Source organism: Amblyraja radiata, chromosome 2 (assembly GCF_010909765.2).
Source record: "Amblyraja radiata isolate CabotCenter1 chromosome 2, sAmbRad1.1.pri, whole genome shotgun sequence".
NCBI classification, from domain to species: domain Eukaryota; kingdom Metazoa; phylum Chordata; class Chondrichthyes; order Rajiformes; family Rajidae; genus Amblyraja; species Amblyraja radiata.
In genome coordinates, this window is record NC_045957.1 from 85,794,793 (window position 1) to 85,808,593 (window position 13,801).

Consider the following 13,801-nt stretch of genomic DNA (forward strand, 5'->3'; position numbering starts at 1 on the left):
CAATTTTTTTAATAAAATCTCATGATTAATTGTATCAAATGCTTTTTTTATGTCAATGAATATCCCAGCTGCATATAATTTATTATCAATGGCGTTTGTGATGTCTTCAGTTAATTCTAGTATTGCAAGTGATGTTGATCTATTTGTTCTGAATCCATATTGACTTTCTGTGATTAATTTATTCTTTTCTACAAATTTATCTAATCTATTATTAAACATTTTTTCTAGTATTTTGGAAAATTGTGGGAGTAAGGAAACGGGTCTATAGTTTGTAAAATGATGCTTGTTCCCAGTTTTGTATATTGGTATTATTTTTGCTATTTTCATTTGAATTGGAAAAGTACCGGTTTGGAAGGATAAATTACAGATGAATGTTAAAGGTTTGGAGATCCCCTCAATGACCATCTTAACTAGCGACATGTCAATGTCGTTGAAATCGGTAGACTTTTTATTTTTACATGTTTTGACAATATCCAACAGTTCTTTTTCATCTACTGCCGTAAGAAACATAGAGCAGGGATTTCTCTCCACTAAATTCTCAGGAGTTTCTCCAGATGTCCCTGGATCAGGGATTTGTTTAGCCAGGTCTGGTCCAATATTTACAAAAAAATTATTAAAGCTATTAGCTATATCTTCCATATTATAATTTTCCTTATCCTTATCAATAAAATACTTCGGGTAATTTGTTCTCCCCGGACCATTTCTGATAATGCTATTAAGTATGCTCCATATTCTTTTTATATTGTCTTTATTATCATCTAATTTCTTCTTATAATAATCTTTCTTGCTTTTTCTTATGATGTAAGTTAATTTATTTTTATACTTTTTATATTTATTTTCTGTATCTTTAGTTCTCTCTCTTATAAAATCTCTGTATAGGGCATTTTTTTTTTTACAAGCATTTTGTAATCCCTTTGTAATCCATGGACATTTAGTATATTTTGATTTTCTATTATATTCTTTAATTGGACAATTTTTATCATATAATGACAAACATAGCAATAAATGTTTCATAAGCACTATCAATGTCTCTTTTTTGGTATATTATATCCCAGTTTTGTACCAATAGATCCTTTTTTAGTGCATTGATAGCTTCCTCCGATCTCACTCGTCTATATTCTATTAATTTGTTTGGTTTGTTGTTCCTGTGGATATTATCATAAACTATAAAAACTGGCAGATGGTTACTTATATCATTAATTAATAATCCACTTACTAATTTATTTTCCACATCATTGTTGAATATATTGTCAATGAGTGTAGCGCAATGGGAAGTAATTCTACTCGGTCTAGTGATTTTAGGAAATAGACTCATACTGTACATTGTATTGATAAAATCTTCTGTAAGGTTGTGTTTATTAGGATTTAGTAGGTCAATATTGAAATCTCCACATAAAAACACTGATTTACTACTTGTTGTTGAAAACATACTCTCCATCCAGCCCCTGAAGTTTTCAATACTTGACCCCGGTGCCCTATATATACAACTAATGATTACATTTTTATTTCCACCATTACTTATTTCTATAGTTATACATTCATGCAGATTGTCAACCACAGTTGTCATATTATCTACTACATTATAATTCAGAGTTGTATCCACATATAGTGCTACCCCTCCTCCCCCCTTATTTTTTCTATTAATGTAATTGAAATCATATCCGTCCATCTCAAAATCAATTCCTTTTTCCTGATTAATCCATGTTTCAGATATTGCGATGACATTGAATGGCTGTAAAAATTTGTGTAAATACCTTTGAATGCTATTGACTACGATAGTCACAAACGTGAACGAGTGGCAACCGCTATTAATGCCAACTCTATTTATACCCACCCAAAAATAAAGAATACACTACATGCTGCTGCAGCATAGCTGAGCCCCTCAGCTAGCAGCAACTTGTTTAAATTTCTCGGCGCTATGGCGGCTGAGCCTACCTGTGCGGTAGCTCTTGGCCGCGGCTATTTTTAACTCACCGGCTGCTAAACCACCTGCGCAAATTTATGAAATCCTAGCTCCTTACGGAGCCCCAAAGCTGCCTCCAAATCTGACTGCCTCAAAGGTTCAAAGGTTATTTTATTGGTCACATACACCTAGGTGCAGTGAAATGCTTCTTGCTATGCAGCACATAAAGAAAGAATACAGACATAACAGTAATAAAGAAATTTAAACATAAAAACATCCCCCCACAATGGTTCCCATTGTGAGGGAAGGCACAATGTCCAGTCCCCATCCCCAGTTCACCCATAGTCGGGCCTATTGAGGCCTCCACAGTTGCCTCCTTGGAGGCCCGAGGTTCCAGGCCGTTCTCACCGGGTGATGGTGCTCCGGCGTCGGGAGAATCCTCACAGCGGCATGGGACACCTGGAACGGCCGCTTCCGTACTGGAGGCCGCGGCTTCCGAAGCCATCAAGGCCGCGCCGGATGGAGCTCCACAACTGGTGATCTCGCTGAGAGATCCCAGGCTCCCGATGAAAAGTCAGCGCCGCCACCCGCAGCTGGCCGCTCCTCAGACCCGCAGCTCCGCAATGTTTTTATAGGCGGTCTCAGCTCATTGGAGTTCCAGCGCGGCGACCCGGGTAGGGCATCGCCCGCTCCGCGATAGCGCTCCAGCGCTGTGCCACTGCCGAAGCCGAGGTTCTGGGCGGTCCCCGACAGGAAACGCCACTCCAGGCCTGCTGGTAGGCCGCGAGGACGGGTCGATGGTGCAGCCCGAAGAAAAGCTGCCTCTCCGACCAGTTAGGGACCCTAGAAAAGCAGTTCCCCCTTCCCCCACCCCCTCCCCCCACATAAAAAAGGCTAGAACTCCAGAACAAAAAACTCAACTAACTAAAAATAAAAAAAAGAGAGAAAAAACGGACAGCTGCAGGCTGGGCAGCCATACCATACAGGACGGCGCCCCCTAGTATGCTCCCGTTCGGAGCTCTGATGCCGGCAGCCGTTATCCCAGCTCCTATGGAGCCCCACAGTGGCCTGCAATTTCGGCCGCCTGCTCCCGTGCAGAGCTCGAATGGCAGCAGCCGCAATCCCAGCTCCTATGGAGCCCCACGGCGGTCTCCAATTTCGGCCGCCTGCTCCCGTGCGGAGCTCGAACGGCAGCTGCAAAATGTTTTCTCTAGCTCCTCACGGAGCTTCCACGGTGGCCCAAACCCCCGGGCGCCTCCATTGCTACTCCGGGCCCGCTATCGGAGAGACCCGCTGGAAATAAAATTGACTTACCTGCCAGAGCAGTTTCGAACTGCTCCAACTAGCGCCATGCATTGGACGTATTGACTCGCATGCGGGCTGGCGGGCTCTTCACGAAGTCACTCACGTGACTTCGATATCTATATCTATTATTATATAAAAGTCTGTGGCTTCCGCCGTCCGTCCGTCCGGCTGCCTTTCTGCCTTTTGATTCATTCCATCGTGTGATGTCACAATGCCCAACGCTCGCAGATGTCCAATCGAAATGGATCCATTTACATATGCCTTTGCACCAGCCCCAGCCCCTGGTGAACGTTCCATCGTGTGATGTCACAATGCCCAATGCCCAAACACATTCTTGCCATAGTGGGTGTACAGAGAAGGTTAACCAGACTGATTCCCGGGATGTCAGGACTTTCATATGAAGAAAGACTGGATAGACTCGGTTTGTACTCGCTAGAATTTAGAAGATTGAGGGGGGATCTTATAGAATCTTATGTTTCTATGTTTCCCTCTCCTCACCCCTCTCCCTCACACACCCATCCCTCTCTCCCCACCCCCATTCACTCTCTACCCCACCCCCTTCCCTCTCCCCCCCGCCCCCTTCCCCCTATCCCTCTGTCCCTCTTCCACCACTCCCCCTACCCCTCCCTCCCCACTCTTCCACTTCTCTCCCCCACCCCTTTCCCCCTCCCTCCCTCCCCTCCCCCACATCTCTCCCCCATCCCCCTCTCTCACCCCCTACCCTGCTCTCCTTTCCCTCCCAAATCTGTCCCGTTTCCTCCTCCTCCTCTCCCCTCCCTCCCCTCTTCTCACCCCCCCTCCCCCATCTGTGTATTTGGGGGGTGGTTAATGTGAGTGTGATGCCGCAGCCCCCCCCCCCCCCCCGCAAACGCCGTTGGGAAAACAGACCCAACGGGTCTGCACTTGGTCTAGTAAAATTTAAAGGTAACTGGTTATAACTGGTTATAGTTTATAACATACTGAGTTAAGCTAAATGGCTACTACACCATATATGCATTGAAGGGACCCTGCTATGGCATTATTTTCATCTTCACTAACTCACCAACGTTATCTGTAATACACTTGTTTTGCATTAAAGTGGATAAAGTGGATAAAATGCATTCATAAAATTTGCTTCACCCGTAATTATGTTCTGAAAGACAAAGGCAGGCAAAGGTGTATTGAATTTTGTTAAAAAAATAAAAAGTTAAAATGAGGGAAATCTATTAAAATAATTTAGGAAAATAATTTATCACCTACTTGAGTGAGAACCAACAGTTTAATTGACGTTTGGAGACACAAAAGAATACAGTTGCTGAAGTCCGGAGCTAAGGAAAAACTGTTGGATGAACTCAAATTTTGGGTTGAGACTGCACCAGGACTGACAGTGTAGATGAAATAGCCAATATAAAGAGCTGAGAGGAAGGATGAGGTGGAGACCAGCTAGTGATGTGTAGAACCAGATGGGAATGGAGATTCTGTGCAGATGGAGTAAGGGAGGGTATAGAGTGGAATTGGGAGCGAGCAATCGGTAGGTAGAAATAGAAAAGGAGAGAGAAAACCAAATCTCTCAATCTTTCTAGCCTAGTAAATTGACCCTTATTAGGCTGGAGAGGTTGGGAGTAGCTGGATCAACAATTATCTCATTAAATGTTTGTGGGTTATGGCCTAATTTTCTGTGCTACCTTATGGAGGCAGTGAGTATAAATATCCAGTAAGTTCTTAAAAATCACAGGGATTTGTTGAGGATTTGTGACTTCTTCTTCACCTGCATTCTTTGGCTACTTGTACCTTAATACCAATATTCAAAAACATTATTTTCTTTCATATTAATAATTTTCTAGGATGTGATGAAGGGAAAATCAACTGGAGAAATCTGTTAAACGAGACTCTGATATTTGTACAGAATGCTCAAAATGATTATGGCACATGGCAGAAGTGGTAAGTTATGGCAAGGTGACTGATACTATATATAAGTTCTGAAATTGAAGAAATAGGGTCAGAGTACAATGGATTAAGATGTTGCCAATGTAACACTGCCTTCAAGTAAAGAGTGTAACAAGGTACTGTACACTAGTTATCTAGCATTTATTAAGAAAATCCATTATTAATAAAGTGGTTGAAGTGGAACACAATAATATGATGAGGCAGAATCAACATTATTTTGTAAAAGGAAATTGTGTTCGATTATTGTGGAATTTTTTGAGAATATAACCAAGGCTTGTGAAAGTGATGGCATTATATTATCATGGATAGAGGATTGGTTAACTGACAAGAAGAAAGTTGAAATAAATAGTCACTTGTAGGTTGTCAAGCCACAACAAGTAGGTTATCATAGGGATTAGTCCTGGGCAATTAGCTTTTTGCATGTTCTATTAAGAACTTAGATGAAGAGATGATGTGTTGTACATAATTCTGACTGATACAACAAGAGGAGGCAGGTAGGTTCTGAAAGGAATTTTCAGATGGATGTAGCCCAGCAAAACAAACATGCAAAAATTGGCAGTTTGGGTATAATGTGAGGAATGTCACTTTGGTAGAAGAATAGAAAACATCGAGAGAAACAGAGAGGGGCCATGAATTTGGAAAATTAATTCAGGAGAAAATTATTTTATAGTTGTATTAGAAACAAAAGGGTAGCTAAGGAAATAACTGGTCCTCCCAGGGATCAAAGTTGCGTGTAACCAAGGGAATAATTGTCATCGGTATTCACAAGGGGGAAGGAGTATTATGAGAATGGTCTGCTAATCTTTTGGAGCATGGGGTGGGGGGGGGGGTGCGGGGATGGAGGAAGTGTTGGAGTATATTAGGGTAGATAACTCCACAGGGCCCAATGGTAACTATCCCAGGATGCTATGGGCAAAAATAAAATGGAGGGGATTGCTGATGGAGATTTTTGCATCTTCATTAGCCAAAGGCGAGCTACCAGAAGCTACCAGAAGCTTCAAAAGGGTAGTAAAGACAAGCCTGGAAACTACAGGCCAGTGAGTCCTGTACCAGTGTCAGTTGTTTGAGAGGTTTTGAAGGACAAGATTTATGTTCACTTGGAAATGCATGAATGAATCAGCATAGTTTTGTGCGGAAAAGGTCATGTTTCACAAATCTGAGTTTTGTTGATGTGTTAACTAAGAAAATTGATGGATTTACATGGATTTCAGTTATTGAGAATGGTTCCTGGGCCCCAGTTCTGCACAATCATAATAATCATAATCATACTTTATTAGCCAAGAATGTTTTGCAACATACGAGGAGTTTGATTTGCCATACAGTTACATTATAATGGAAAAGATTTTCATGGCCAATTGAAAATATTGTTGTTTTGTCATTGACTATAATCTATTGATCAGAAAGCCATGCTAATGAAATTGCCACTGGATAGTCCAGGAGTATAATGGTCTGAAGCATAATGTTCAAGCTCAGTATTACCTGTTCAGCTGCAGCTTAGTTGGTAGCTTTAAATTGGAGTTATTTGAATGGCTGAAGGCAGGTTAATTAGATAACTGTTCAAAGCGGTGGTTTGGGCAATGTTAACTAAACGTGTTACTAAGAAAAGACTTAACAGCCATGTTTATTACTGTGGTTGGTAGGGGTGTCCAGTAGTTGTTTTCAGGAACTGATCGGATCAATTTCAGATGTACAAATTAATTAGTTAAAGGTTCAATTATTAAATTAGCAATTTGGCATGAACTCGTATGGAATGGAATAATTAATTATTGGAAGATGTTCACTTCTCTTTAAGTGGTTGTCCTTTCTCATCAGATCTTCATTTGTTTTTGTTTAGGTTTCTGAATGCAATGCTGAAGTTTTTAAATCGCCAAAGCATAATAAAACTAAGTGCAGATGATATACAGATCATCAGTCAAATCTTTAATGAGAACAACACTATGCTTGGAAAAATCCAAGGATTACAGTCAGTTGCAAAGATTATTTTGGAGAATACACAACTGTGGATGAGCAACTATTTCAAAACAGAAGCTGATACATCTTCAATCATGGATGCTTTGCTTGAATTTATACAAGTAAATAATGGCAACTTTAATGTCTCCAAAATAAAGGTTTTAATGAATCAATTGTCAAAAGGACTGCCATCAGAATTTGTTGAATTATCCAACATTGTGCTCAGTGCACTAGAAAAGGGAATAGAAGATGCAACAATTTCCAACCCCTTCCAAGATCAGATCAACAGATTTAATGCTATGTGGTCCAATTTGCAGAAGATACTCTACAATTCCACAGACCTTTCAACAAAAGGTTTAAATTTCTTCTGGAATTTTACTTCTTCATTATGGATTGGATCAACCGAAGCCAACCCAGATTATGTCGAAGTTGCTAAAATGTTTTTACAATATTTGAACAATCTTGGTTTGCTCCCTCAAGAACAACTTTCTTCTGTAGTGGATGCCATCAGCACATCAAAAAATGTTGCAGTAAATGGGTCTTCTACTCAAAATCTAACTCATCTGCAAGCTATGGAGCTGCAGTTATTCAGGGTTTTGGAAGCAATGGATAGAGAAAATAAAACACAACTTCTGGAGACATTTTATAATATGATTCAAGCAGTTTTAACAATGTCAAATGCAACTGATCTCTCATCATTGGTAACTGCATTCGGGACTAATTCTGAAGATGTTTTCATTTTTCTTGAGCAGTTTAGCGCTGATGACATTGGTGAGGCGCTTGAAACAGTTGCAAAAATTATTGCTGTTTTTCACAACATGTCAAAGGACAATCTTGCTGAAAATGTATTGAAACTGTATCTCTTTGCTCAATCGGAAATAGAAGGAAACGCCACAATTACAGGACCAGCCCAACAACAGATAAAAGAAACAATTGCAAATCTCACAGAAGCTTTCCGTAATAATACAAACAACATTACTTGCTTACTGTTACAAGCACTGCAGTCTTCATCTGTCCCAATATCTGATCTTTGGTTGACACAATATTGTTCCATGTATAATCCTGCAAGAAAAATACGGTCTTTGGACAATGGCTCTAATTCACAAACAAGTGAAAATTTATATAATTCCTTTGTGGAAAACATGATCATCAGCTTAACGCATACAAATAGAGAAACAGCTTTATCCACTTTATCATGTATGGCAGATTTGTTTCTGTTTTGGACAGATATCATAGAAGAGGTAGCAGTACAAATGCATATGGATTTTACTGCAGTTAATCACCTTCGTACGGGCCTAGTGGAGATTTCAGAAAATCTGAATCAAACATCAGAATGTACTAATTATGTTGTAAAAAACAACATCGTTGCACTGAACTTCTTTCTGCAGAACATCACTTCCACAGCTGGCTTTAACCTTCAGAACTTGTACCAAGTGAAAATGAATAATGTAATTATCTTACAGCAGATCGTGAATTCAGCATTTCCATTTCCAGTTGACAGCAACCAGCTCCAACATCTTTCAGAAGTTATGGAGGACATGTTCAGTTTGTTTCAAGGTCAAAATATTAATTATTGGAACAGTATTTCCAAATTCATAGAAACCCTTGGACCAATGTGGCATTTGGAAGGCCCTCAGCAGGAAATGTTCTATTCAGTCCTTTATGCTTTTGGAAACTTAGATTCCACCACTGATTTGTCAGGTATTGAAATGGTCTTCAGGAATATTCTTACATTTTCTAACAGCATTGTTAACATGGACTACTATGTTCAAAATTTGAAAGAGTTCTTCAGCTTAATGACAAAATATGAGAACAGCAGTGACCAGTTTCCATACAAAGCCTCAGTGGTGTTAATGAAGCAGTTAATGCTCTCTAACAACTCAAATACAGGGGGAAATGAAAGGGGAAAAATGTTGCAGTGGCTGAATGTGATGACGAATACCAATCTTTCTGATCTCTCACTTTCATTTCTGGCAAATATATCTAAAGTTCCAATCTACAGATTAAACATATTGGAAATGGATAACAAAATGAGGCGGATAAAGGAAGTAATTTTCCAAGTGCAGAATTTAACGGAGCGGCTCAATAGTCAAAATGCATCTTGCACTTATTACTATGATATCATTGCTTTACTGGAAATGATGTGTCCTAGTTCTAATCCACGCAAAAATGAAAGCTTTCAGGTTCTCAGGATGTCCATTGAATTAGCATATAATATGTTTAATAATAAAAACATGTCATATGACTTAATTGAAGAGTTGATGAAACAGATTCAAAGCCGAGGAAATAGTAGTGCAACAGCAGAAGTGATGTTTGGCCGACTTAGTAAATTTGTCAGCAAGAATGTTACCCTCCATGAATGGTATTCACCAATCTTTACGGATCCTCAAACATTTTTTTTCAAAGACAGACGAAACATGATTCCTTTATTATTGAGTAGGTTATTGCAACGTTTCTCAAATGCTCCTGACGACCAGATTACCTTGCCAGAAAATATAACTGATGTAATTTACAATCTTACAACAACCTTACAGTCGATCAAAGATATATATTCCATGAAAGAGCAACTCAAGCAAATGAATGCTGACCTTACACGGATCATTAAAGGCATAAACGGAACTGAGGATATAGATGCTATATTGACAAGACGGGCAAGAATTTTGAAATATATGCCAGAAGTTCAAAACATGACAAATACTGTACGTGCCATCAGATTAATTTTACTAGAGACTGGAAATGAGAATTTTCCACAAACTATAGCCATTATTTCTGATGGAATTACACTTGTGCAAAATCTTACTACCAAGAATGTGAGTCAAACATTGCAAGCTCTTCACTTGTTTGCTTTGGCCCATCAACCTGATGGCCTAAACCCTAGCCAAGGAAACCAGGCTGAACTTAACGAGAAAGTGATCAGATTGATACAGGAAATTTCTGTTTCGACTAATTCATCATTGGCAGCACAATGTTTGCCTGTGGCTGTCTGTAACTTGCTGTCAGAGGGTGCATCCCTTAATGATAGTGATCACATTTTTAATGGTTGTAACTTAAAGGCAATGCAAAATCTCAGTACAGCTTTGAATTTGGCAGATGATATTAAACAGCTCATTGGTAGAACTGCCCAAGGATCGGCAAAGGTAGAATGTCTTGGAAGCACCGTTTCTGCAGATGTCCTTCAGCAAGTAGGTTGTGTTCTTCAGCAGTATGAAGAGTGGAACACAATTCTGGTCAACATATCTAAGATTTATGGCTTAAAGTGTCCAGTTCTAATAAAACTGCAAGGAATTTGGAATAATTTTTCTTATTTCGGAGTTTCCAACAACTCAAATTGCTCAATTATAAAATTAAGGCAGGCTGATAAACTGCTGACCTTGATTGGTAATACGACTTTGACGAATATGACTTCTGCTGAACAAATGATTTATATTCTATCTGATGTAAGGGACACAGTGCATTCAATGACTGGCAACAAATCAAAATCCGTACAGAGCACTGTTAATATTATGATCAATTATTTTAAAAAGGCAGGACAAGAACTACCCTTGAATTTCAAAGAAAGTACCTCAACGCTGATTTATTCTGTACAGTCATTAATTTCAATATCAGATTACAAAAACGATGACTTGACATCAGTGCTGAATGACATACTAGATTGCCTTAATGCAAATATTAATTTGATTGATTTTTTGGAGACCCTGTCAACAGATATTAACAAAATATTAATTGACAATATGATGAATCCTGAAATGAGAGACCTATTGCCAGCTGCAGACAACATAATTAACTTCCTGAGAAATATGACAACAGGGGATTTCATTGACCTCGATGTGGTGCAACTTAATGCAACACTGAATGATGTGGAGGAGATTCTGGAAGGAATGCAACTGATGTCCAACAATACTGGTAAAAACCATCTCAAATTAATTAACATCATTAAATATTTTCTAAAAGGACAAAACGCCCCTCAAGGAGATATTGAGCTGTTTATAAGAACTTTGAGCCTGATGTGCAATATTTCACAGCTGCTAATGGGCCCTGATGCATCTGGTTTTAATGTCTATCCAAATTTTCTTCCTTATATCATCACTGTACTTTCCAATGAGAACATTAACCAAAGCGTCAATGATTTGCAAAATTTAAGTGATTTTTTGGAGGAAATTTACTTGGATTCAGATCTTCCAACTGAATTTCAGCAAGTAATGGTATACAAGGTAGCTGCAATCCTAAATCAATTGCTGCCAATGAACCAAAAAATACCTATGAATTACACAGATGTCACCAGTAATGTTTTGCTGCAGATTCTAGAAATTGACTTTAATGGAAAAGGCAAAGACTCTGAATTCAGACAAAAGACATTGAAATTGATGGAATTGCTCAAAGACTTTCTTGATGGAGTGCACGGGTATGATCCTATGAAGGACGCACTAGGAGAGGCCTTCGGAGTCATCAAACTGTTCTTTAACTTTACTGAGGATCTCAGTCAGGAAAACATTTTCACAAGGTGAGTGGAATTATATTTATTTATTGTCCATTTTTAATACAGAATAATTGTGGTGATATGCCATTGATTAGATTTACATTGGTGAATGAAGGAGAGAATTGGAATTAGCACCAACTGTAGTTATAATGCTGGCTTCCATATACTGAAAACATATATTTATATAATAATAATAATAATAATAATACATTTTATTTATGGGCGCCTTTCAAGAGTCTCAAGGACACCTTACAAAAATTTAGCAGGTAGAGGAAAAACATGTAAGGGTAATGAAATAAATAGTAGAGACATGATTAGTACACAAAGTAAAGACAGAATTCAATTCAAAACACAATATGAGGCAATTAATGCACAGATGAAAAGGGAGGGGGACGTGGGGCTAAGGATAGGCAGAGGTGAAGAGATGAGTCTTGAGGCGGGACTGGAAGATGGTGAGGGACACGGAATTGCGGATCAGTTGGGGGAGGGAGTTCCAGAGCCTGGGAGCTGCCCTGGAGAAGGCTCTGTCCCCAAAACTGCGGAGGTTGGATTTGTGGATGGAGAGGAGACCGGCTGATGTGGATCTGAGGGACCTTGAGGGTTGGTAGGGGTAGAGGAGGTCAGTGAGATATGGGGGGGCCAGATGGTGGAGGGCTTTGTAGGTGAGGACCAGGATTTTGTAGGTGATCTGGTGGGAGATGGGAAGCCAGTGAAGTTGTTTGAGGACTGGAGTGATGTGATGCCAGGATTTGGTGTGGGTGATGAGTCGGGCGGCTGCGTTCTGGACCAGTTGGAGTCGGTTGATGTAGGTGGAGCTGATGCCAAGGAGAAGTGAGTTGCAATAGTCCAGTCGGGAGGAGATGAAGGCATGGATGAGTTTTTCAGCAGCGGGAGGTGTGAGAGAGGGTCTGAGTTTGGCGATGTTGCGGAGATGAAAGAAGGAGGTTTTAATGACGTGGCGGATGTGAGGCTCAAGGGAGAGGGTGGAATCAAAGATCACGCCAAGGTTGCGGGCCTGGGGAGATGGGGAGACAGTGGTGCCGTCGATGGTATCTGGTATCCATAACAAAGAATAAACACAATATCCCAGAATGAAGAAGCGAAAACAGGTGTTTAGAAATTTTTGCAAAGTAATTAAAAATAAATAACTGAAATATCACATTCACATAAGTATTCAGACCCTTTGTTATGATACTTAAGATTGAGCATAGGTTCATCCTGTTTCCATTGATTATCCTTGAGAAGTTTCTACAACTTGATTGGAGTCCACCAGTGATAAATTAAATTGATTTGACACACCTGTCTATATAAGGTCCCACAGTTGCAAAAACCAAGCCATGAAGACAAAGGAATTGTCCGTAGACCTCCGACACAGGATTGTGTCGAGACACAGATCTGGGGAAGGGTATAAAACAATTTCTGCAGCATTGCAGGTCCTGAAGAGCACAATGGCCTCTGTCACTCCTAAATGGAAGAACTTTGGAACCACCAGGACTCTTCATAGAGCTGGCCGCCCGACCAAACTGAGCAATCGGTGGAGAAGGGCCTTGGTCAGGGAGGTGACCAAGAACCTGATGGGAACTCTGACAGAGCTTCAGAGTTTCTCTGTGGAGATCGGAGAACCTCCCAGAAGGACAACTATATCTGCAGCAGTCCATTAATCAGGCCATCATGGTAGAGTGGCTAGACAGAAGCCACTCCTCAGTAAAAGGCACATGACAGCCCACTTGGAGTTTGCCAAAAGGCACCTAAAGGGCTCTCAGACCATGAGAAACAAGATTCTCTGGTCTGATGAATCCAAGATTGAACTCTTTGGTATGGAGGAAACCAGGCACCGCTCATTACCTGGCCAATACCATACCTACGGTGAAGCATGGTGGTGGCAGCATCATGCTGTCGCGATATTTTTCAGCAGTAGGAACTGGGAGACTAATCAGGATCGAGGGAAAGATGAACGGAGCAAAGTACAGAGAGATCCTTGATGAAAACTTGCTCCAGAGCGTTCTGGACCCCACACTGGGGTGGAGGTTCAGCTTCCAACGACCCTAAGCATACACACGACAACGCAGGAGTGACTTTGTGACAAGTCTGTGAATGTCCTTGAGTGCCCAGCCAGAGCCCAGGCTTGAACCCGATCAAACATCTGTGGAGGGACCTGAAACTAGCTGTGCATTGATGCTCCTCCTCCAACCTGACATAGCTTGAGAGGATCTGCAGAGAAGAATGGGAAAAATTACCCA

General features: G+C 40.4%; 1 protein-coding gene across 1 annotated transcript in view; it reads left to right on the forward strand.

The window, feature by feature from the left end:
- Window positions 1–13,801, forward strand: part of abca13 (ATP binding cassette subfamily A member 13) — a 235,128-nt gene that overhangs the window by 70,079 nt on the left and 151,248 nt on the right. Inside the window, exons 16-17 of the mRNA XM_033049779.1 lie at window positions 5,032–5,128; window positions 6,969–11,585. Coding sequence (XP_032905670.1) covers window positions 5,032–5,128; window positions 6,969–11,585 — 4,714 coding nt within the window. The remainder of the gene's footprint in view (window positions 1–5,031; window positions 5,129–6,968; window positions 11,586–13,801) is intronic.